At 38.5% G+C, this 24,155-nt stretch overlaps 1 protein-coding gene across 3 annotated transcripts in view; it reads left to right on the forward strand.

The window, feature by feature from the left end:
• KCNT2 (potassium sodium-activated channel subfamily T member 2) overlaps window positions 1-4,820 on the forward strand; it is a 437,588-nt gene extending 432,768 nt beyond the window's left edge. For all 3 annotated transcript variants that reach the window (XM_068985918.1, XM_068985919.1, XM_068985920.1), the window contains one exon: window positions 4,625-4,820. In XM_068985918.1, coding sequence (XP_068842019.1) covers window positions 4,625-4,736 — 112 coding nt within the window. In that variant the 3' untranslated portion in view covers window positions 4,737-4,820. The remainder of the gene's footprint in view (window positions 1-4,624) is intronic.
• The last annotated feature ends 19,335 nt before the right edge of the window (window positions 4,821-24,155 follow it).

Raw genomic sequence — 24,155 nt, forward strand, 5'->3', positions numbered from 1 at the left:
TACATTGTTCAATGCACTAATGGAAATGTCTAGAAAGCTTATGGGGATATAATGCTGAGCTTTGGAAAGAAGCTAGTTCTACGTAGAAATTAGTTATTTTTTTCATCTTCTAAATGAATGAAACTTAAAAAAATTAGTTTTTAAAGATAAGATACTTAAAGAAGAAAAAGTAGAAGAATGAATGCTGGCCTATTGAGTTACTACTCAGTTTTAGGGCCAAAAGATGAATGTGCTTCAGAAACTTCTCAGAAAAATAATATCAGCAGGAGTAACTCTGGCTCAAAATAGTGTGAAAAGATTTTATACAAGGCATCAAAGATACAACTAGCAAAAAACATAATAATGTTTTTTTTCTTTTTGCCATCTGATAGTTAAAATATTAGAACTTTGAGGAATCAGATGATGATAATTCCAGCTGCTAATTGTCTTAAGGCAGCTGTCAAAATTTATATCCAGTGGTGATGAATTTATGGAGCACTTTAAGTTAGATGAAAATATCTTATTTGTGATGCACCTGGCTTTCAACTGTGCATTCTGGAGACTGCACTTCATATATAATTAAAATGTGATAAAACTGTTGTTTTTCTTGTGTCCGTATTTACACATATCTTTCCTCCTGTGACCCATAAAATCAGGCTATTTTCATTAGTTATCCAGTCTGGCCTTGTAGTCCCAACTTTTGTATGCTTCTTTTTCAAAGTTTCAATTATATATATTTTTTAAATTGATCGTACCATAACAAGTCATAAGTTTTTTGAGACTAATATGATTATTTTCCATGATTATATTTCATGAAATTGTAAGATCATGTTAACCTTTTGAGTATATGTACCTAGCCTTCTATCAAATAGATTTTGTAACTCAAAATAATTCCTGAAACTTTTTAAAACTCAAACATAAAAATAAAATATGGATGTTACAACATATATAGGAAAAATAGGCATGGGATTTTCTGCCTTTTAGATACTATTATTTGTATTAGTTTTAAGCTAAAACATCAAATTGACTACTATTAAAAAAAAAAGACTCCTTTGCCATGCTTTGTATTTTGGGCATTGAGATAATTAAATTTTAGAGTAACTGGAGCAAAAAAAAAAAAAAAAAGCTACCACAACAAGACGTACAAAAAACACATTCAAGAAATTTATGTTTTATTAGACTCATAAGTTTAGTAGTGATTATAATATGGAAGGGGACTCTTGCAGCTAAATCAATGAATTTAAGGGATAACAGATTATACCCAAACTTTTTATGGTTTTCTAAAGAACCACATTCAAAAGTTCATTTTAATCGAAGGCACAACACTAATTTGATTCAAAGAACCATAAATCACTAGATGATATGGTGATAAAAAGGTTAATGAGCATTTTTAGTTTTCTTCATTGATCTACCATGCTACCGATATTCATAGGAATTATAAAGCAGGCCCATGGATAACAACATCCAGTCAATAGATCCAAGTATGTGAATTTCAACTTTCATTTGAGAGAAGAAAATAGACTACAGTGCTTTAAATTGCTCCTCTCATTTTCATTAAAGGACATCAGTTCAGTTCAGTTGCTCAGTCCTGCCCGACTCTTTGTGACTCCATGGACTGCAACATACCAGGCTTTCCTGTCCATCGCCAACTCCTGGAGCTTGCTCAAGCTCATGTCCATCGAGTTGGTGATGCCATCCAACCATCTAATCATCTGTAAGCCCCTTCTCCTCCTGCCTTTAATCTTCCCTAGCATCAGGGTCTTTTCCAATGAGTCAGTTCTTCACAACAGGTGGCCAAAGTATTGAAGCTTGAGCTTCAGCATCAGTCCTTCCAATGAATAGTCGGACTGATTTCCTCTAGGATTGACTGGTTTAATCCCCTTCCAGTCCAAGGGAATTTCAAGAGTCTTATCTGACACCACAGTTCAAAAGCATCAGTTCTTCAATGCCCAGCCTTCTTTATGGTCTAACACTCACATCCACACATGACTACTGGAAAAAACCGTAGCTTTGACTATACAGACCTGTGTTGGCAAAGGAATGTCTTTGCTTTTTATTTTATTTTATTAACTTTAAATTTATTTATTTTAATTGGAGGATAATTACTTTACAATATTGTATTCGTTTTGCCATACATCAATATGAATCCACCACAGGTATACACATGTTCCTCATCCTGAACCCCTCTCCCTCCTCCTCCCCCGTATCATCCCTCTGGGTCATCCCAGTGCACCAGCCCCAAGCATACTATATCCTGCATCAAACCTGGACTGGCGATTCATTTCTTATATGATATTATACATGTTTCAATGCTGTTCTCCCAAATCATCCCACCCTCTCCCTCTCCCACAGAGTCCAAAAGACTATTCTATACATCTGTGTCTCTTTTGCTGTCTTGCATACAGGGTTATCATTACCATCTTTCTAAATTCCATATATATGTGTTAGTATACTGTATTGGTGTTTAATATGCTAAGTTCGTCATAGCTTTTCTTCCAAGGAGGAAGCGTCTTTTAATTTCATGGCTGCAGTCACTGTCTGCAGTGATTTTGGAGCCCAAGAAAATAAACTCTCTCACTGTTATCATTGTTTCCCCATCTATTTGCCATGAAGTGATGGGACCGGATACCATGATCTTTGTTTTTTGAATGTTGAATTTTAAGCCAGCTTTTTCACTCTCCTCTTTCACCTTCATCAAGAGGTTTTTTAATTCCTCTTCACTTTCTGCCATAAAGGTGGTGTCATCTGCTTATCTGAGGTTGTTGACATTTCTCCCAGCAATCTTGATTCCAGCTTGTGCTTTATCCAGTCTGGCATTTCACATGATGTACTCTGCATAGAAGTTTAATAAGCAGGGTGACAATATGCAGCCTTGGTGTACTCCTTTCCCAATTTGGAACCAGTCCATTGTTCCATACCCAGTTCTAACTATTGTTTCTTGACCTTCTGGATTTCTCAGAAGACAGGTCAGGTGGTCCGGTATTCCCATCTCTTTAAGAGTTTTCACAGTTTATTGTGATCCACACAGTCAAAGGCTTTGGCCTTTGTCAATCAAGCAGAGAACATCTATGATCCAATATTCATAAATATGTCCAAATTAAAGGACATATTTATGAATATCTTCCTTTTGGTCTTTAAGAGAAGTACAAATCTTCATTATAGTTCCCTTTCTAAGTTAGTTTCTCCATTTATTTACGTACTCCTAACATTATTACAAAGTGGTGAAATAGTCATTGCATTTGCATCTGAACAAAGCCTTTTAGGCGCCGTGTCACATGCATTCACTTTCCACATCTCAATTCCAAGTGCTCATGGCTTCCCACTGCCTCTGGAACAGAAATGGAAGCTTATCCTGAAGCTGAAAGCCCTTCATTAGCATCTTTCTAGGTTCTTTTGTGAATTCATCTCCTGTCCTTTCCAGGAGTCCTGTTAGACTGGTCTAACCAGTCTTCTGAAGTCAAACTCATTTTCTGAACATGCCAAGGTCATCCCTGGGATGGAACTTTTTTCTCAGTCCCATTTCCACTCCACTTCTACCTGGACTGACATCAACCTAACCCCCTCAGTAAAACATTCCCTCATTGTCCCCTGTTCTTTTCATCTTTCTGTGGTGTTTGGAATTTCTTTTTCATCCTTTTATCTGCTTCATAAATTAAATCCTCTGCAGGGGTCAGAGAGTGTGGCTTTTCATATCCCCAGATCCAGCTTGTAGTCTAGAGAAGCTCAAGAAACAGACATTCATATCATTAAGCAGTCTGAAGCAAACCACGCTTCTTGAAACAAATTCTAACATTGAAATTTGTGAGTTTGGCAGATGAACATTTACCTATTTATTAATAGAGTGAATTAAGGATAATTTTTGGTCCAATTGCTTAATATAGCATAACCTGAATTTTAGGTTAATTAATTTAAAATATTATCTATGCATAATGTTCTTATAGCATTTCTGAAATCATTAATTTTTTAGAATCATAGAATATTTAAAAGTCTATAGAAATAATTTGATCAAATTATTAATAGTTATGAATGATAAAACTAAGACCAATCAAGTGATATAATCATGGCTAGAATTTAGGTCTCCTTGATAGAAAAATAGCCAAAGTAAAGAATAATAAACCAATATATTTAAAATGGATAACCAACAAGGACCTAGTGTATAGCACGTGGAACCGCTCAATGTTACGCGGCAGCCTGGGTGGCAGCTGGGTTTGAGGGAGAATAGATACATGTACATGTATGACTGAGTCCCTTTTTTGTTCACTTGAGACTATTACAATGTTGTTAATCGCCTATACCACAATACAAAAGAAAAAGTTCAAAAGAAAAACAAATAGATCGACAAAATACTAGAATAAAACATAAATGTTTGACAAGGTGAATGTGGTGATGGATTGTAATTGAATGATGATGATTCACCATTCATCCATATTCATCTTCATGTTTTTAGGTATAGAAATAATACAAGCCCTACAAAATTTACAGACCAAATAAACAGCAAGTCCTTCCACCAACATTATATAGAGACAAGTTTTGATAACCATAAACACTAAACAAATAAACTTTAAGTAAGAGTCTAAAGTGTCAGGGTGAATGAGCTTTGCCTTTAGTTGCTACTGCAGTCATTTACTGTGTTTTCTTTTATTAGATACTTAATCCGACCGGATCCACTGGCTTACCTACCCAACAGTGAACCCAGTCGAAAAAACAGCATCTGCAACACCATGGTTCAGGACTCTCGAGAAGAAACTCAGCTTTGATAAAAAGAAAATAATAAACTGTTTGTTTTTTTTTTTTCCCTCGAAGGATGTTGCTTGAAACAACTTTAGATCTTAGGAAAGAAAAAGCATTGCTGGCATGAACTAAACTAGATTGGAATATATCCAATTCTCTCATATTTAAAAAAATCTATTCTCCTGGAAGTATAGAGTATTTTGAAACTTGAAGTACTGCTTGTTGGTACTCCTCCTATGAATATCGGAAAGACATCAATGGAATGGTTTTGAAAACCTAAATCAGAACACAAAAATTTAAACCTGATGTTTCCTTGTTTGACAATGATGCAAACTGTAGAAGCCAATTTTTTAAAAAGTATTAAGGCTTTGTGAAAGTAAACTAGAAATCTAACTATATTTGGTGCATCCCAGTGGACATAGAAGATGGTTGCTCCTCTTAAAATTAAATGTGTCCTATTACATTGCTGTTCTATAAACAGCTCATCATACTGTGTCTAGTCTTCTCTACACAGATAAACAAATTTATGTGGCTGACTTCTGTGTAAGAATCATAGTTTGCTTTAGAATATGAATCCTTCAGTCTTTTTAACCTTTTTCTTGCCTTTTCATATGATATGATATCCATTTTAGAATTTGCCATGTTGATAGCATGTTTTATTACTCTGAAGAAATCAAAACAAACAAAAATAAATACTAACTACATGAAATTTCCCTCACTTTATGTTTGACACACATTGTATGCCAAGAAAAGTATAAAAGCAAATATGTATCGTTTTCATAACATATTGTTCTCCTCAGAGAATACCTAACATAGGGAAAATACTTGAAACACATTTGTCGATTTAAGTTTACTCCAAGAGTTGAAACTGAAATATTAAGTAAAGATTTTCATTAAAATCTTGAGCTTTAACATTTTTTATATATCTATACAGTATGTTTCAATAGAAAGATACTTTAAAAGAAACATATTTATGCTTTTGATAGAATACAAAGAATTTAAAACATTAGAAGTCTTCCTTTATGCTTTTAGCATTAATCATATTCCAAAAAATGCTATATCAAAATTTTTATCTAATGTAACTGTACTTGAACATTGTGTGGAAAACACAAAATAAAGATAGGAAGCTTGGGGGAATTCCCTGGTGGTCTAGTGGTTCGGCCTCTGTGCTTTCGCTGCCAAGGGCCTGGGTTCTAATTCTGGTCAGAGAACTAAGATCCTGCAAGCTGTGTGGCGTGGCCAAAAAGAGAAGGTAGTTTTTGCCATTTACATTGAATGCAGACCATACAGAATTGGGCAGTTATAAAAGAAAAGGTGGCCCTTGGTGACTCCAGCGCTCTTACCTATGTTGCATTAGTCCCCTTCAGAAACAGGTTGAAAAACACAGAGCTTAGTTTGCAAGGTAGTTGGAATGTGTTGTCATTCCCATGAAAGAGATACTGAAAAAATTTAAAGATATTTTTGCTCCAAATTTTTTTTCTGAATTTTACTTTGAATTTTGATTCAACAGAAGGTAGAACATTTAAAACTAGAAAGAGATGTGGTATCATTTCTTTACACAAAGAAGCAGATAAACTGAAAAGAAAATAAGATTAAAGGTAACAAGTAAACTCTAACATTCCCCCCAATTCTGTGAATATAAAATATAAAATGTGAAATTATAGATTACAGCTATTGTATAATTTGGCTTTGTGTATATGAAATGCCTATTTGCTGTTGTTTTTGTTTAGTATTTTACATTACTCTCATTTTAGAACAACATGAACACCAAGAATTTCCCCTAAAATAGGGAGACCCTATATTTAATTCTCTTTAACCAAACAAGGAAATAGAAACACAACTTAAAACAAAGATGGTATGCTTATACATGTGTATTTGTTATAAACACAGGTGAAATACAGTTGACAAACATAGTCATATAGAAATTATTCAAACTGAAGGCAGAATTGAATTAATATATGTAATGGAGAACAACAATAAATTTAATGAACTTGTTTCATATTTGCACATTGAAATTTAAGTATGATATTTCTTTGAGTTGCCATACAGTTGTGTTTAGGAATAAGTATAAAGTTTTATGAAATCTTTTTCCTCCAATATCTCAAATTGAGTATTTTTGCATTATGACAGTTGCCAAGACTAGGGTTTTACGCTAGGTAGGACCTGACTATATTTCCTACAAAAATAAAAAATGTGTTTCATAAATTTTAAAATTATTATTTTTGACTATGAACATTAGTCCAAATTTAATATTTAACACAATTCAGATCGGCTTGCTATAATGATGATAGTTTATTACACTTTCTGTTATTTAAAAAATAAAAACACACTTATAGAAGCCTTTTAACAAATGGTTGCCTTTTTAAATTACTTACACTTGCACATGAAAATAGAATATGAAGTCAGTATTAGTTCTTATAACCCTATGGGATTTGATTCTGTTTATTGTCTATGTACCATTTTGCTACCAGTTACATTGCTTTAAAATAAATAATAAAATTATTTCTGATGATGAAAATATTTATTTTGGTAAAACTTGAGTTGTGTAGACAAAGTATATTTTGATTTGCCACAGTTGTATTTTTCCCTGTCACTTTAATATTTCAAAACCAATATAAACATGAAGGTGATATCACTGGAAAAGTTAGTGACAAATAAACAGTTGTTAAATTACTTAAGAAAAGAAGGACAGGAAAGACAGAGAGACAGAGGAGGAAGTGAAGGGAGGGAAGGGAGGGAAAGAGAAGGGAGGGAAAAGTAGAAAGGGAAAGAGATGAAGAGAGAGAAAAAGGAAAAAAAAAAGGAAAGGAAAAAAATCAAAAAGAAACACCAATGTAGGTTTAAAGGCCAGAAAAACAGTGCTTAGAGAAAACCAATTTTAAATGCAAAGCTAGACTTTCGGTCAGGGAAATGGAGTAGAAACTTTTCTCCCTGTTACTTCTAAGTGCAGCTGGAAACCCTAGATATGAAACTGAGCAGCGCCCTCTGGGCCTTCCTAGGGACAGACACACCATCCCCCATGTCCTAGGAAAACAGTCAAGCAAGACCAAGTAGTATTAACTTGGCCAAAAAACAGAGTCAAGGACACTTTGTTCTTTAAGAGCTCTTAGTCATATTCTGAGCCATACTTTGGAGTTGTTGTGCAGATACGGAAACCCCACAAGGGAAGAAGTTGACTCCATGCTGACCACCAGCACATAGATCCCAAACCAGTGGGAATCAGAAAATTGATACTTGAGGTTCCTGAAAAACCATCCTGTTACCTCACCCCCAACCAACCAGAAGGATGTACATGATCCAGGTGCATACCACCCTCTCCTTCACCTTGCCTTTAAAAACCCTTCCTTGAGAGCCACTGACAAGTTTGAGTGTTTTGAACACTAGCTGACTGTTCTCCTTACTTGGTGCCTGGCAATAAACACTGTACTCTCCTTCACCACTGCCTGGTGACCACAGATGGCTCTGCTGTGCCTCAAGCAAGCAGACCTAAGTTGGGGTGAACGACAAATACTACGTATCAATCCAGCGTAAGAAGGCTGGAGAGAAGAAGGAAGATGGACGAGGGGGCTATGGCTTGAGGAGCAGCGTGATGAAGGGTTCTCTGGGTGTTCTTTTTGCCTCCTACAACTGCTTCGGATATTTGGAAACACCACTGTGCATGCATGCTCAGTCATGTGTGACTCTTGGTGACCCCACAGACTGGAGACTGCCAGGCTTCTCAACCCATGGGATTTCCAACGCAAGACTACTGGAGTGGGTTTCCATTTCCTCCTCCAGGGGATCTTCCCAATCCAGGGACTGAATCTGCATCTCCTGAATCTCCTGCTTTGGCAGGTGGGTTCTTTACCACTGTTCCACCTGGGAGGCCTGGGAAATGTTAGTGAGAACAGCAAAGCCAAGAAAAGCCTGCTCTTTCTACGGGACCAACTTTGCAGTGTGCGCGGCTTGTCCACAGAACGTCTCCTAAGATACACGGTGGTCAAAACATCCAGTGGCAAAGAGCTCCCTTCAGCACCCCCAGGATGGTGTGTAATCAAGTGCCTCCAGTGGTACGCTCCCCCGTGAAGGCTGTCCTGAGATGTTCAGCAAAGGAGTACCACAAAAGTTTCTGCAATTCTGTGAACCGTAGCAATGCCAACAGCCTGGTTTCAGTCCTGGAGTCTCTTCCTGGATGCTCAATCTCAGCTCTTAAGATAATGCATGCTCCTTGTATCTGTTATTGCTGTATTATTTTCAAGTCCTCTTTACTTGCTACTGCAGCACTAAGCAATCTGTCATTACTCCAAGGTTCTGATACAGTTAATGATTATCTGTAACTTGGTCCAAATCACTGCATACTTCCTATTCAGTTTAGATCCTCGCTGAGAAAAATACAGAAGTCAGTAGTTCTCCATCTGAATAAATCTGAGATAATGGTGATATCAAAATCCAAGGCCTGGAATCTGAAGGACATATTTTGGGAAAATTCAGCAAATTAAATAGTACCCGCTGGGAAATTTTTAAAACAGACAACACTTACTCTGTGGAGCATTAGATAACTATTACTTCATTTTGATCTCTGATCATTTTATAGGAATGTTCTCCAGTCTATATTATTTGAAGGAACAGGTCAGCCTTAACTGTGGTGGATCAATGAGATTATACCAAATGGTTCTGAAAAAAAGGTTATTTGGCTTATAATTAAAGATTATATACTGTCTTAGTATTCAATAAATTTCATTCTACTGTTTATATCTATTAATAAAAATGTTGCAATAGAGTTAAAATGTCTGTCTTCCTAAGTAACACAGAAATCTAAGAAATTGCACTGTAATTTAGTCACACTTCAAAGAAATACAGAGTTGTACTCAGAGACATATTTTTCCTTTTTCTCTCTATACAAACAGGTTTAATTTCATGCGCTAACAGACTAGATAGTTTTGCACTTTAAAATTAAATACAATTCCAAAAGGAAACATTCTTGAATTTATAGACTGCCATTCCCTGATTTTTATGATATTAATACTTATATAGAATAAGAAAACTTGAGGATGTCTTGGAATATTTCAACTTGACAAAAGATTGGGCCTATGAGATGCTCTTATTACTAAGCCTAAGGTAAGCACTCAAGTTGAGATTTATAAATACAATTATTGATTTAAATTATAACAAGTAATATAAATAAAATGGAAAGATGTATTACTTTAGCTAAGAATTCAAACTTAGACAAAAAATATTTAGAAAAACATTACTTGAAAAATACTTCAATTTTAGAGTTTTAGGGGCCAACTAAGTCATAAATGATTTGATTTTGAATCTTATCACTTTGTAATGAAATTAATTGACTTTTAATGTTTTTGGCAAAAAAGCATACTATGACATGACTATAAAATGACCAACATTTTCACCAAAAAAGTGTTGCTGAAAATAATTAAGTAGCTGTGTTTGATTTACTGTCTGTAACCAAAGGAGAAAAGTCTTGTATTTTGAAGCACTCAGCCTCCTCCAAATCACTGCGGGCAATCCTCGTTTTCACTTGTGCTCAGACTCTCAGTCGTGTCTGATTCTTTGTGACCCCATGGGCTGTAGCCCACCAGGCTCCTCTGTCCATGGGCTTCTCTGGGCAAGGGTACCGGAGTGGGTGGCCATGCCCTGCTCCAGCGGATATTCCTGATCCAGGGATCAAACTCGCGTCTCTTAAGTCTCCTATATTGGCAGGGGTTTTCTTTACCACTTGCGCCACCTGGGAAGAACTTAGATGGTATTATAAGTTAAAAATCACTTAATAAAATAATTTTATTTTGTCATTTTCATGTCATTCTATCATTTTTTCCTCTTGAGTTTGCTGAAATATTGATATTGTAAAAGAATTTCAATGTAAAATGGAGCCAGAGAATGGAAAATGGAAAAATCTCAAACACATCCCCTCAGGAAGACAAAAACTTAAGAAATGAGAAATGATTTGCTGTAAATATGTGATTTACCAAAAACTAGTAATATTGGTATTTCTTAAATGAGAGAGAGAGGGTCAGGTGTTGCCTTGTACCAACCTCAGAAAGTATCCTTCATGGTTTCCAGAGGATGAACAAAAAATGACCCAGGTCAGGTTGGTCTCAACAAATAAGCTGAACTGAGTTTGTTTGTCTAGTGAGGCTGGTTTCGTCTGAGTAGGGAATTAGCAAAGCATGTCTCCACTGGTTTTTCATTTAAAAAAATTCTAACTGAACTCTCCCGTCTTTATGTTTCTGCCCATAAATACACTTAACCTCAAGCCCTAAACAGACTTGCTTGTTATTTGCTATTGATCTCATGTCCCAAGTTGCAATTCCTCTGCTATTCCTAAATCATCTTTTCAAAACAATTATTTTTAATTGAAGGATAGTCGCTTTATAATACTGTGCTTGTTTTTGCCATGCATCAATGTGAATCAGCTATAATTATATATATGTTCCGGATTTCCCTTGTAGCTCAGCTGGTAAAGAATCTGCCTGCAATGCAGGAGACCCTCGCCTGATTCCTGGGTCAGGAAAATCCCCTGCATAAGGGATTGGTTATCCACTCCAGGATTCTTGCCTGGAGAATCCCCATGGACAGAGGAGACTGGCAGGCTACAGTCCAGGGGTCACAAAGAGTCAGACAAGACTGAGTGACACAGCAGACCATAGGACATTCATATGTTCCATCCCTCTTGGTCCTCCGTCCCACCCCGTCTCACCCCTCTAGGTTGTCGTTGTCATAAACTTATCTTTGGGCAATTTTGAGTTTGCCTCATTTTCCCTTTTCATTTTGGTCAACAAAACCATGTCTTGTAAGTATGCTATTGAATGTGTATTATTAAGAATCTGCAAGAACAAAAGCTTAGCATTTCAGAATTATCCCTGTAATATTTGTAAACTTTTTCTTAAATAGAAACTATCCAATATGACAAGATCTGTCTGCTTCATAATTATTTGGATTTAAGAGACATTTTTCTATACTAATCAAACTTCCCTGACATTTTTCAATATTCCTCAATACCCTCCTTTTGCTTATCTTTTGATATAAAATAGCCACCAAAACAATTACTAAATTCATGTACCCTTGAAGGAACTTAGTGAAGTAATTTAATGTCTTTTTGTATCATGGATAAAAGATAATTTTCATCTGAGTCCAAAATCAATTGTTTCTTTGTAACTCTCTCAATACCATCACAGAATAAACCATAGGAAACAGATGATGATCAAGGGTAAGTGATTTGTTTTGTGTACACAATATTGATCACTTCTGTAGATTTTCCTGTGTTGTAACTGCCACATCTTATGTCCTGGTATGAATTACTGCACCCACTTACAGAGGCAGCTACTTTGAGCTGGGTGTGCAGATGAAGCTAAGTGGTGGGAAATTTTGGCTGTGTGCAACGGTGATTTGTCATCCAGCACCAGCTTCTCAATCTTGTAACATGGCAATTGTTTCTGTGCCCATTTCTTACCAACTGATATGCTTTGTCCAAGGCTTTGAGGGCTGGAAACTACTGGCCTTGGTACCCGCATGATGAAATTGGGAAATAAGTTTGGTAGGAGAAAATTGTTCATATGCAAACCCATAACAAATCTTTTATTTTTCACTATTGCATTCCCACAGAGTAACTCTTATGCTTTCTGTAATCATTTAATACTTCTTAATATGAATTTACTTTCATTAAGTCCATCCAAGCAATTCTCAAAACTATACACACTTAAAAATCATCAGTAGGGAATCAATAGCTTCAGGTATCATCTTTAAATCTTTATTTACATGTTTTTTCTGTTGATATTAAAATTAGGATGGAGTCAAATTTGAATCTCATAATTGTGGTATACTTTGAATTTCATAGAGGGAACACAGATAATCATGAGAGCCCAGAAATTTTGTGATAGAGTCAATTCTTCTTTATTTGGAACAAGAGTCCTTATCAGCTTGAAGAAACTTTCCAGAATATAACCATCTCAGTAGAAAAAAAATAGTGGGGGTAATAAGGTTATTATAAAAGACAAAAAGAAAATTTCCATTTATATAAATTAAAGAATGATATTCTGGGTGGTAATTTTATTGAGAATCGTAAACTCTGAAGACCTAGCCCTACATGCAGATCTTCCAAGTGCTTGTATCTAATGCTGAAAGATGCAATGTAGATGTTTGAGGTCAAAGCTTCTGAAAGCACATATCCAGTTCCAGAAAAAAAAGAAAAAAAAAACAAAACTGGGCATTGTACTTGCAGATAAATATCCATTGGTTTGTACCATCTTTTAGCAGAATTTCATATAGACAAAAAACTCATAGAGAGCCACTGAACTAAAGTTCTGAAGGTGAAATTGTTGCTAATAGTTTTTGTATCCAAGTCATAAATAGTAACCCATTTTATATCCATTAAAACTTCATGGATCATGTTTTTGATGTATCCTCAAAGTCCTGTTGAGAAATACCATGACCTTTTCTACTTTCCTTCATTACGTCTTCAGTGAAATAGTCTCTCTGAATACTTTGAATAAATGTGTGAAACAAAGGATAATCCTGTACCAAGTTTCATTTCCCTGGATTTTCCTGATACTGTCTCCATCTGACTTTTTATATGGTTGGGAACAGAGGAAGAAAATACCAGAAATGATTAGTCTTTACATTTGTGTATTTCACTGATTAAAAAATACATATGTCTATGAATACACGTTTTCCCCATTGGTTTTAACAGTTCATCTATTGCCATTAAACTTGTTTCTCATAGGAAACAGACTTCTGGTAGACACATTCATTGTGAGGGTGTTTGTTCCTTCAATTTCCTTAAGGGATGAGGTTTCTTCTTTCAGCAATACTTTGTTTTGAAAATTAAAAACAAATTTTCTCCCTGTTATCAGTTCAGTTCTGTTCAGTTGCTCAGTCGTGTCTGACTCTTTGCGACCCCGTGGACTGCAGCATGCCAGGCTTCTCTCTTAGGATTAAATTGTCCCCATGTCTGTGGAGATGCAGAAATACTAAGAACTCATTCACTCACCCTCACTGTGTTTAGCAGGTCACCTGGTCCAACCTGCCTCAAAGGCTCAGAAAAGAGAGCTGGAGATACTCAGTGAGCGTAATCAATGGCTGCTGCCACATACACCTAGACATGCCCTGAGATTTAGGGCCTTGAGTCATAAAAATAACAACCTAAAAGCTCCCAGAGAAATAAAGAAAAACAGACACATAAATAAAACAGGTCATCTACAAATAAATGAATTTCAGATCAGCAACAGATTTCTCTTTGACTCGCTTTGTTTAGAATGGAGCTATGCTTTAAAGTTTTAAAGGAAATCGTTTTCCACTTTGATTTTATACCAAATAAAACTATCAGTGTCTTCTGAGGGTCGAAAAAGTCATTTTGGAGATACGAAAGGACTCAGATAATCTATCTTCCATTCATCTTTCCTTTTCCTTGATGAGGTTTTTTGTATATATACAAAAGCAAAAGGAGAGAACAATGAAGGATGAGATGCAGGGTTAGAGAAACACTATTTGCTGTATAGAAGGAAGGGGATGGGGTTCTCCATGAAAAAGGTGTCCTGGTACATGGGACCAAGAAAATCAATCTTATGATGAATAAATAAACCAAGATGGGGCTAACATGTATGGTTACAAATCTAAACCTAATTTCACATTGAAAATTTGTAGATTTCTGAGAGCAATTTTCTCCGGATAGCAGTAAAATGCCTTGCACCTAGAATATCCATATAACAAATGATTTGAAAGTAGAAGTTAGTTGCTCAATCCTGTCTGTCTCTGTGCGACCCCATGGACTGTAGCCCACCAGGCTCCTCTGTCCATGGGATTCTCCAGGCAAGAGTACTGGAGTGGGTGCCCGTGCCCTTTCTCCAGGGGATTTTCCCGACATGTACATTCACAGAGTCCACATGGGTGCTAACTCTGAGGTGGCGCAAGACAGTTCCTAAAATGTGTACCCACAGCGCACAGAATGTCTTGGTTTTGTTTGTTTGTTTGTTTGTCTGTTTGTTTTACCCTTGGACCATTAGCATCTGCAATTTCTAGTACAATTTATTCTTGGCTTCCACAAACCCTCAAATCACTCTGTCCATATGACACACTGAGGGTCTTGAGGACCTTCAGACGGTACACTCAGCTTCTAGACAAGCTGCAGCATGAGGGTCTTGAGCTGTTTGAGGCTCATGAAAGAGTACTAACCAGTAACCACACCGTTTTGGACACAAGACCATCAAAAGCAGTGTGAAGAATATCAGGTCATTTGGGATTGATGCTTTATTATGAATTTCTCTCAATTTCTGTGTATCTTGGAGAAGTTCCTTCGTTGTTTGTTGCCTCAGCTGGTTAGGCAAACCTCTCAACACATGGAGATCCAGATGGTAAGCAAAGAGAAGGACCTGACCCAATGAACGAAAATATCCTTTCAGCTTCTTACTGCGTTTATTATGTTCCCAAGCGCTTGCTCTGTTTGTCATTGTTTGACACTGATCCAGGAGCAGGACATCTCTTCGCTATTAAATAACAAGAAACAAGTCAACAACAATAATGAATACAAATAGCAGTGTATTGTTTCCTAGTTTTGAAATCTTATTTTGCTATTGTTGCATATGGGTTTCAATACAATAGACTTAATTGATATTCTCTGAGGTAGTAGATATGAGGGGCAAACCCCCCCAAAATATACAGACATGGAACAGATCAAGAAATACAACATCATTTAAGAGAAGTCACTGATTGACAAGAATAGTTACATTTAAAGCCTTAAGTTGGAAAGAAACACAAGCACTTTGCAATAGAATTTTATTTCTTTGAACTTGTTTTGTCATATCAACATCTTGTGGCCAAATTTAAGATAATTTTCCATTGCAAACTAAGTAAAGCTGGGTTTATTTCAATACAGAGTCCTATGAACGTGTGTGTGTGTGTGTGTGTGTATGCATGCACACGTGGGCTTAGTCACTCAGTTGGGTCCAACTCTCTGAGGCCCCATGGACTGAGCCCTCCTGGCTCCTCTGTCATGGAATTCTCCAGGCAAGAACACTGGAGTGGGTGGTCATTTCCTTCTTCAGGGGATCTTCCTGACCCAAGTTTCAAACCCAGGTCTCCTGCATTGCAGGTGAATTCTTGACCATCTGAGTCACCAGGGAAGAGTGAATGAATCTGGAGATCAGTACCATTTAATCTAACACTTTTGATAGACTGTGGTAGAACAGTTTTTGGAATGCCAGGGGACTCTGTTACAAGCGAGGGTGTAGGGCTTCCCAGGTGGCTCAGTAGTAAAGAATCTGCCTGCCAATGGAGGACACATGGGTTGGATCCCTGGGTTGGGAAGAGGCTTTGGAGAAGGATATGGTGAACCACTTTATATTCTTCCTTGGAGAATACATGGACAGAGGAACCTGGTGGCATATGGGGCATGGGATCTCAAAGGGTCAGACAAAACTCAGTGACTGAGCATGCAAGGCTATATATAGGATGTTACCACCTCTCTGTTATTTTCCCTCTCCTGATTATTTCCTCTGCATTTTCTGGCCATTTCAAGATAGCTGTTTGCTGATAGATTAGCAAAGACAAGACTTCTGCCCCATGAAACTATTTAGCCTGAGGGGTTAAGAGAGGGATGGGATGCTCTACTGGTTTCCATGGTAACCACTGCAACCCAGAAGCCAACCTGCTGTTCATTCCCACTGTAACTGGTGGACTCCCTATCCCCCGAGTGAAGAATGCTGCAGCTGCTGTCTTCTGCCTGTCCCCTGCTATGCACAGTGGGTGTCTCTCCAGGACCCTTTTACTTCAGACATGGAAATCACCCCGTCTATTAAACCTTTGATATCTCTGTCAACACTGGGATCTTTCTTTGGTCTCAAGTCTAGATAAGCCCAGGACTTGCAGGCCTTTGAATTGTACCCCAACAGTGTCTGCAGAGCATCTGACTGGCTTGATTTGATGATTCGTTTGTAAGCATTTCCTGGGCTCATGCACACATGCCAGGTACTCATGAGCCTTTGGGACACTGAAACAGCAATGTCAACACCCAGATCTTAGAGGAATTCCCAGCAGGTGTTCCTCTTGAGGGGACAGGTATGGACATAAGGCCCAGGGTGCCTGTGCTGACCATCATCAGACAAGAGGAGAGGAGGGAGGGAGAGACACTGTGTCTCCTCACAAGCCCATCCCTCCACCACTGACTCTGAGATCAGGGAAGGAGGGACACAGGGCCTTCAGAGAGACATGACCAGCACACTGAACACTACACAGCACACTGAGGGAGTGACTCAAGGGACGAGAAATTAACATGACATTCCATGCTCATAGCCTGGAGACTTAGTACTATTGACATTTCTACAGTACCTAAACCTAAGTAAAGATTCATTGCAACACCAAGCAAAATATTAATGTCATTGTCATAGAAATAGAAAAACTAATTCCAAAAATATGTATGGAACTACTAAGAACTCCAAATAGACAAAATGATCTTGAGAACAAAGATCAAAGTTTCTCACCTCTTGATTTCAAAACACATTACAAAGTTATTGAAATCAAAGCTGTATGATACTGACATAGAAATAGATGCATAGCCCTAAATACCAGAATGAAAAACAAACAAACAAGGAAACTCATGCATACAAGGTGAAATGAAATTCATAAAGGTTCTAGGACAACAAAATAGGGAAAGGGTTGTCTCTTCAACAATCTGTAAGATGAAACGTTAACCTACAGAAAAATTGCAAACCATATATCACATTAGGAGCTCATACTCAAAATATAGCAGAAAATCCCACAGCTCAAATGAGAAACAAATAACAAAATAAAAGGTAAACAAATGAGTTGAGGAGTGTGCAAAGATGATGATCAAAACCACCTGGCGCTTTGGTCTGGAGGGAGTAGTGGGTTCTAAGGGGAGCAGTCACCCCGGGTCCTGCTGCTCTGAGTCTCTGACCTAGGTCTGGTCAGTCCCAGGAGATCAAGTCAGCAGGGCTGCTAGAGCAAATGTGTAAAGAAAGCCAGCGGCCCCTTCACAGTCTCTAGAATCTGTGGCCGTGCTGGACTCTAGAGGCAGCTGCACATGGACTGCTCTCACACAACACAGCATCCTTCAGGAGGTGTGGTGCTGAGATGAGCTCCAGGAGACTCAGCCCAGGCAGGGAGACCAGATCACATGAGCTTTCGCTCATCCAACCCTGAGGGCACCCTTCATACAAGGAACAAACAGTGAGGACAAACTTGAGGGGAAACCACAAGTCCTGAAAATGCAGAGGGAGAGAGTTCATGTCTCACCCACCACCTGACACTCACTGCCAGAACTTGGTCTCCAGTGTCAAGTGACCATGAGAATTTTGTGCCCACAGGATGTGGCCGTCATAGGAGAATTTAAACATAAAGCCAAAGTTCCTCGTACATAAAACCCTGCAGGTACTGCCCAGAAGCCAAGCGTTCACACTGAGCAGTGAAAGGACAAGGAAAGAGCAGTCTTCTCGGAAAGGAGATTTTTAAATGGACAAACAAAAAGAGATGTCTTCAAGCACAGCACAGTGTAGCACATGATCACACGGGTCTATGAAATCATTAAAATATGAAAAGAACAAATAAAAATTCTACACACATTTCCCTCTACTTCCTCAGTTTATATTCACCTTCCTTCATCTCCAAAGAGTTAAGTGTAACCCAAGTGGTCCTGGAACCCTCTCCCTGTTAATCCCATCTGAGAGTTGTTCCCTAACTGCATTTTCTTCTGCATCACTGCTGCTAATACTTTCCAGGAAGCAGTCTGCAGAAAGACAACCATGAGCAATAATACAGTTAGTATACAAGGTGACCCACCCATTTCTCCTCCTCTGCTTGGCTCACACAGCATCTCCCTGGTCTTTCCTCCAGGTTCACAGACCTCCCCTGTGTTTCTAGAGTCAGAGTCCTTCAACAACATATTGATCCCAGTGCAAAATTTCATATGAGAGAGAGATGCTGAGAGAATCACATTTTAACCTTACACTTCTACAGGCCCAATATAGCTCTTACATTCAAGCTTACAAAGCTGAAATTCCAACACTTGTGAACATACTGGAAATATGGCTACTATGATCAACAAATGTGTGTTTTTCATGATTTTTAAAAAATGTTAAATATTGTTTGAAATATGTTAATTATAGATAGGGAGATCTGACTACTGGCTACTACATTGGAAAGTTCAGCTCTCATAGCTCCAAAGACAAGGAAAAGGCAATTAATTGCCTCTTCAGGTTGTTCTCTGTTGTAGACACTCTGATGCCCTGATGAGACCATTCATATGTAGGTATACCTGGGGTCTTGAACCTAGGCCAGGCATTGGGAGAGTGCTTGTGAACATGCCAATAGTAAGGTGAACACGCAGATTCAAAGCAAATTCCCCGGAGGGGGTCACTTGTAGGCAGCAGTGACGGGCATGGCCCAGAGCTCGTCTGACAAGTAACTAGAGAGTAGGCACAGAGGGGAGGGGAGGGACATTCACAGTCTTCAAGAGCCCATCTTTCCCATCCCTGACTCTAGAGGTCCCAAGCAAAGCAACACAAAAGGCGCCTTAGGAAGTGAAAACCATAGAATATTTTTGAAAGGAAGAGGAGACAAGTAATCAGAATACAATATCCTATTCATAGACTGGAATATTTAGTGTTGTTGACCTTCCTAAACTCCTAAAAGTGATGTACATATTGAAACGACTCACAAAGTCTCATGTCATTTTTATAGAAATGGAAAGAAAAAATCCCCCAATACTGAAATTTATGCAACCGAAGAGAAACCCAAAGAGCAAAAACAATCTTGAGAGCAAAGAACGACAGTGGGGCCTTCAGGCTTCCTGAATTCAAAACAGGTAAGAATGCCACGGCAGGCAAAACTGTGTTCTACCTGCAGCAAAATAGGCAAAGAGACCAATGAATCATAAGGAGGGAATCTTAAATAAATTCACACATGTGAGGCCAAAAGATCTTTGCCAGGGTTCTAAAATGATCAAATGAAGAAAAGATGGTCTCCTCAACAATCAACAGAAAGGCTACTGATGGAATGAGAGGAAGTATCTGCAAACTTTGCATCGGAATAAGGGGCCAATATCCAGAATATATAGCAACTACTACAACTCAGCTTCAAAACAACAAAAGGCAAATAACTGACTTTAAAAAATGTGTAAAGGCTTCAATCGACATTTCTTCATAGAAGACAGAGAAATGATCATTATACATAGCAATAGTGCTCCACATCACTAAGTATCAATGAAATGGAAACCAAGTCGAAAGGAGATATCACCTTTCAGGTTGCGTATTCTAAAAAGAAAATAAAAGATTTTGGCAACAAAGTAGAAAATGGAACTTTTGTAACTGTTGGTAAAAATGTAAAATGACATAGCCGTTATGGAACAGTTTGGAAGACCCTCAAAATATTAAAAGAATGATCATAAGATCCAAGAATCATTCTTTTGAGTTTATGTCCAAAGAAGATAAAATGAGAATGTCCAGGAGATATGTACAATCACATATCCATTGCCATACTGCACACAAAATCCAAGAAAACTGCCCAGTGTCTACGGGCAGATAAATCAAAAAGAGAATGTGGTGTATACATACACTCGAAGCCTTGCAGCATTTACAAATGAAGGATACTTTGTCATTCGCAGCACTGTGAGTGAAGCCTGAGGGTATTGTGAAGAGTGAAATAAGGTCGTCAATGGAGGACAAATACTGTACAATTCCATTTACCTGAGGTTTCTAAAGGAAAATTCAGAGAAGCAGAGAGTAGAAGGGTGGTTCCAAGAACTGGGAGGAGGTTGACAGAGGGAGGGTCTGTTTAATGGTTATAAAATCTTTGTTGCAGGATGGAAAAGTTCTAGAGACAAGCTGAACAACACAGTGCACTGAATTAACAGGACTGACTGGACACTTCAAAGCGTCAGAGGCAAAGCTGGCCTGAACTTCATCTATGCTTTCAGGTTCCTCCTTTCTCAGATTCCTCTAGACCTGGGTGTGGCACGTGGGTACCACCAGGGATCCCTGCAGAAGGAAGGAGCCTCCCCAGTACTGGGGGCCTTGATTGAGGGGAAAAGATCCATTCTGAGGCTCTAATAGGAAAGAGTTTGAATAAGGGAAATGGCAGATGAAGCGTGACCAATCAAAATGCTATAAGACCTAGTAAGAAATGGGATTTATGACTAAAGGAAGGCGTGACTGACCCAGGAGGGGATTACTAAAACACAGTTTTGGTTTCAAGAATTGTATAGGGCTTCACTGGTGCTTCAGTGCTTAAGAATCTACACGCTAACACAGGAGATACGAGCTCAATCCCCGGTCTGGAAAGAGTCCACATGCCTTGGAGAAACCAGACCCTTCAGTGCACCACAAGGACTGAGCCGTGTTCTAGAGCCCAGGAGCCACAAGTGCTGAGCCCACCTTCCAAAACGACTGAAGCCCAAGAGCCCTAGAAGCCATGCTCTGCAACAAAAGAAGCTGCTAAAGGGATACACCTGCACACCCTACACACCCCAACTAGAGAGATGCCCCCACTCTCCACAAGCAGAGAAAACCCTGTGCAGCAATGAAGACCCAGCAGACCCAAGAAGAAATTCAAGAAAAATTAAAAAGACTGCGAGGTAAACATTTTCCTGGGTAGGGATGGGATTTGTCTTTCAGGGTATTGGATGGTCACTTGGTATAAAATCAATGGATACAGTGAATGTGTATACTTGGTTTAATTTTTATATACATACTCATTAATGGTACATGGTGATGGGAAATTTGGGGGAAAAGTTGACACCAGTAACAGGGATGTTTAGGGTGACAAATATCGAGTAAAACACAAGACAGAAAAATAACAGACACGTGGAGAATCACACTATTCATTACACATAGACACACACCCAGTTCCATGGACACAAACCTACACTATTAACCATAGTACCAGCTTCTTCCTGGAACTACAGTAATCAGCCACATTGCTCTACTTATGAATTATTATCACTAGGGCCCCTATACTCATTGCCAGCAGGAATTTGGAATCAGTTTGGCCTCTACACTAAAACCAGAAAGAAAGCCCCAACTTTCTCATCTACAAAGTTTTTCTCCCAAAGTGAATGATTCTAGAATACATACCGTTTTCACATTCTGAAAGGGCCACCTGCAAGGACAGAAGAGAAGACACTATGAGGATAAGATCACATAGATGCACAATCTTTGCTTCATTTGGTGACACTTCCTGATGAGAAACAGCAGTGGAGTTCAGCAATATCAGAACACACATACTCAGGATGAAAGGCAAGGCCTTTGCCTGGAGGATGGAGCTTCCAAGATCCTTTGGGTTGGAAATTGCAGAATTCTTTTCTTAGAGGAAATCTTGCTGCAGGAGAGAGAAATCTGTACTCGACAGGGTGTAATGGATGCTAACAATTTTAATATCCTGTGGACTGAGGCATCACGATTTGGTAATAAGTATCTCACTCCACATTATCCCAACCAAGGGAATTGTCTCTATCTGAAACGAACACCTTCAAAGACCCATAACTCCATAACTTCATTCTACTGAAAAAGAAAGGAAACAATATTTCTATCTTAGACCAGAAAAAAAAAAAAACTTTCCTTGGAGACACATGGAGTCTCTTCGGTGCTGTCACAAGTTGGGTTGACTGGCAGGTCCTCAGTGAAACCTAGGGGACACAGAGTAGCTGTTAGAACACTAGAGAGGCAGCTCAGGAATCATGCAGGATGTTTTCTCTTTGTGTGGACGTGGGGTGGTGTGTACGGATGTGGAGGTTGATAAGCGTGGACTGAACTTGTGTTCATCCATCCTCTTTGGAGGAGGAAGGAAAGTAAAGGAGAGGAGGAAGGAAATGGAAACAGATCTTTGGCTTTCTAGCTAGAGGAACCTAGTCAACATGAAATGATCAATCTAAAAAATGGAAAACTCTAAACTGTGTGTACTGTTCAATGAAAGAGACTCATGACTCCTCCTGCTCATTTTGAGCTCCTGCTAAATGGCCACTGTCTCTTGATTTTTCCCAGGTCACTCTTCCCCTGAGATGTACAGTTGCTGCAACTCTGTTCATCATGTTTTCTATGACACTTTGTACTTGAGTTAAAGTAAACTCTGTTAGAGGACTGAAATCAATCCTGGGCAAAGTATGCTATTCTATTAATTCACTAATTACTTGTCTTAAAGAAAATCAAATACACAAGATTTTATATTACTGAATTCCTTCCATTTAAAAATAGCTATTATGAATAATGTAGTATTTTTCTATCAATATTTATTTTCTATACAGTGTGTACATGTCCATTGAGCCAGTAGCTGTCCATACTTACAGGGGCCATCTGTTTAGTGGGACAGTTAATTATAGAAAGCACAGTTCCTCCACCAGGTCTTCCTGGGGAGCTAGTGGGACAGAGTGTCTCTTAGGACACTGGTGAGGCTACTCACTAGTCACTCAGCTGTTTTTTTTTTATTTTTTGATAGGGACAAGGGTGAAGTGTATGCATGAGGTGGGTAAGTAACTATGGGCTAAGCTGCTGTTGAATTATCCTCTTTGCTGGATGAAGGAGAGCAAAGGAGAGGAGCAGGAAAGAAATGCAAGAAAGCCTCTGTATTTTAACAAGTCATCTAATGATAACCTAACTATTGGGGAAAAAAGAAACACTGAAACGCATTCCAGCTTTAAATGACAGAGATGAACGTCCCACCTGCTTCCTTGGAGCATCTGCTGAATCAGCCCTGGATTTCTTCCTAGATCACTTCCTCCCCAGGAGGCAAAGTTGCAGCTATTGAAATTACCAAGTTTTCTATGAACTTTCATTCTTGATTAAAAGCAAGATCTATTAGCCGACTGAATTCAATCCTGCCTTTACAAATATCTATTATCACTCCTGTGATATTTTGTCCCAGTCTTCACTTTCCAAACAATATTTGCATGTCCACCGAGACAGTGGCTGTCCACAATGACAGAAGTGATACATTTAATGGGACAGTTCATTATGGAGAGAAACCAAGGGTGAATGCTGACTGTCTCTGTCCCAGCTCTTCAGGAGACTACAATGACTCATGTTCAGGAGGCTAACTATCAAAATTGAATGTGAGATCTATTTGACACGTTCCCTAGAGTGTGTGTTACCAGCTTTAATCAATGTAAGGCTTATGATAATATCATCCAGTAAAATGAAATATCTCCCTCATGATAATCTGCTTTATTCCTTGTTTAAGCATGACACTAGCACCAACAGACTGGACCAACATTGTCTACACAAGGCCACAAAACTCTCACAATCTGTGAGTTCACCAGGGGATGCAAACCCCGAGTGCCTTTCACAATAATGACTGTGCCAAAGTTCGCTGGTAATCCACTTTGCTGGCCCTGGTTTCAGGACCACTGTGCCAACCTTCTAATGATGGGCACGGTCTGGACCACTGGAGTTTATAGTACCTCCAGGCGTAAACATAGATGCAGGGACCCCCTTGTTTCATGACTAGGATTT

Source organism: Capricornis sumatraensis, chromosome 14 (assembly GCF_032405125.1).
Source record: "Capricornis sumatraensis isolate serow.1 chromosome 14, serow.2, whole genome shotgun sequence".
Lineage (NCBI taxonomy): Eukaryota > Metazoa > Chordata > Mammalia > Artiodactyla > Bovidae > Capricornis > Capricornis sumatraensis.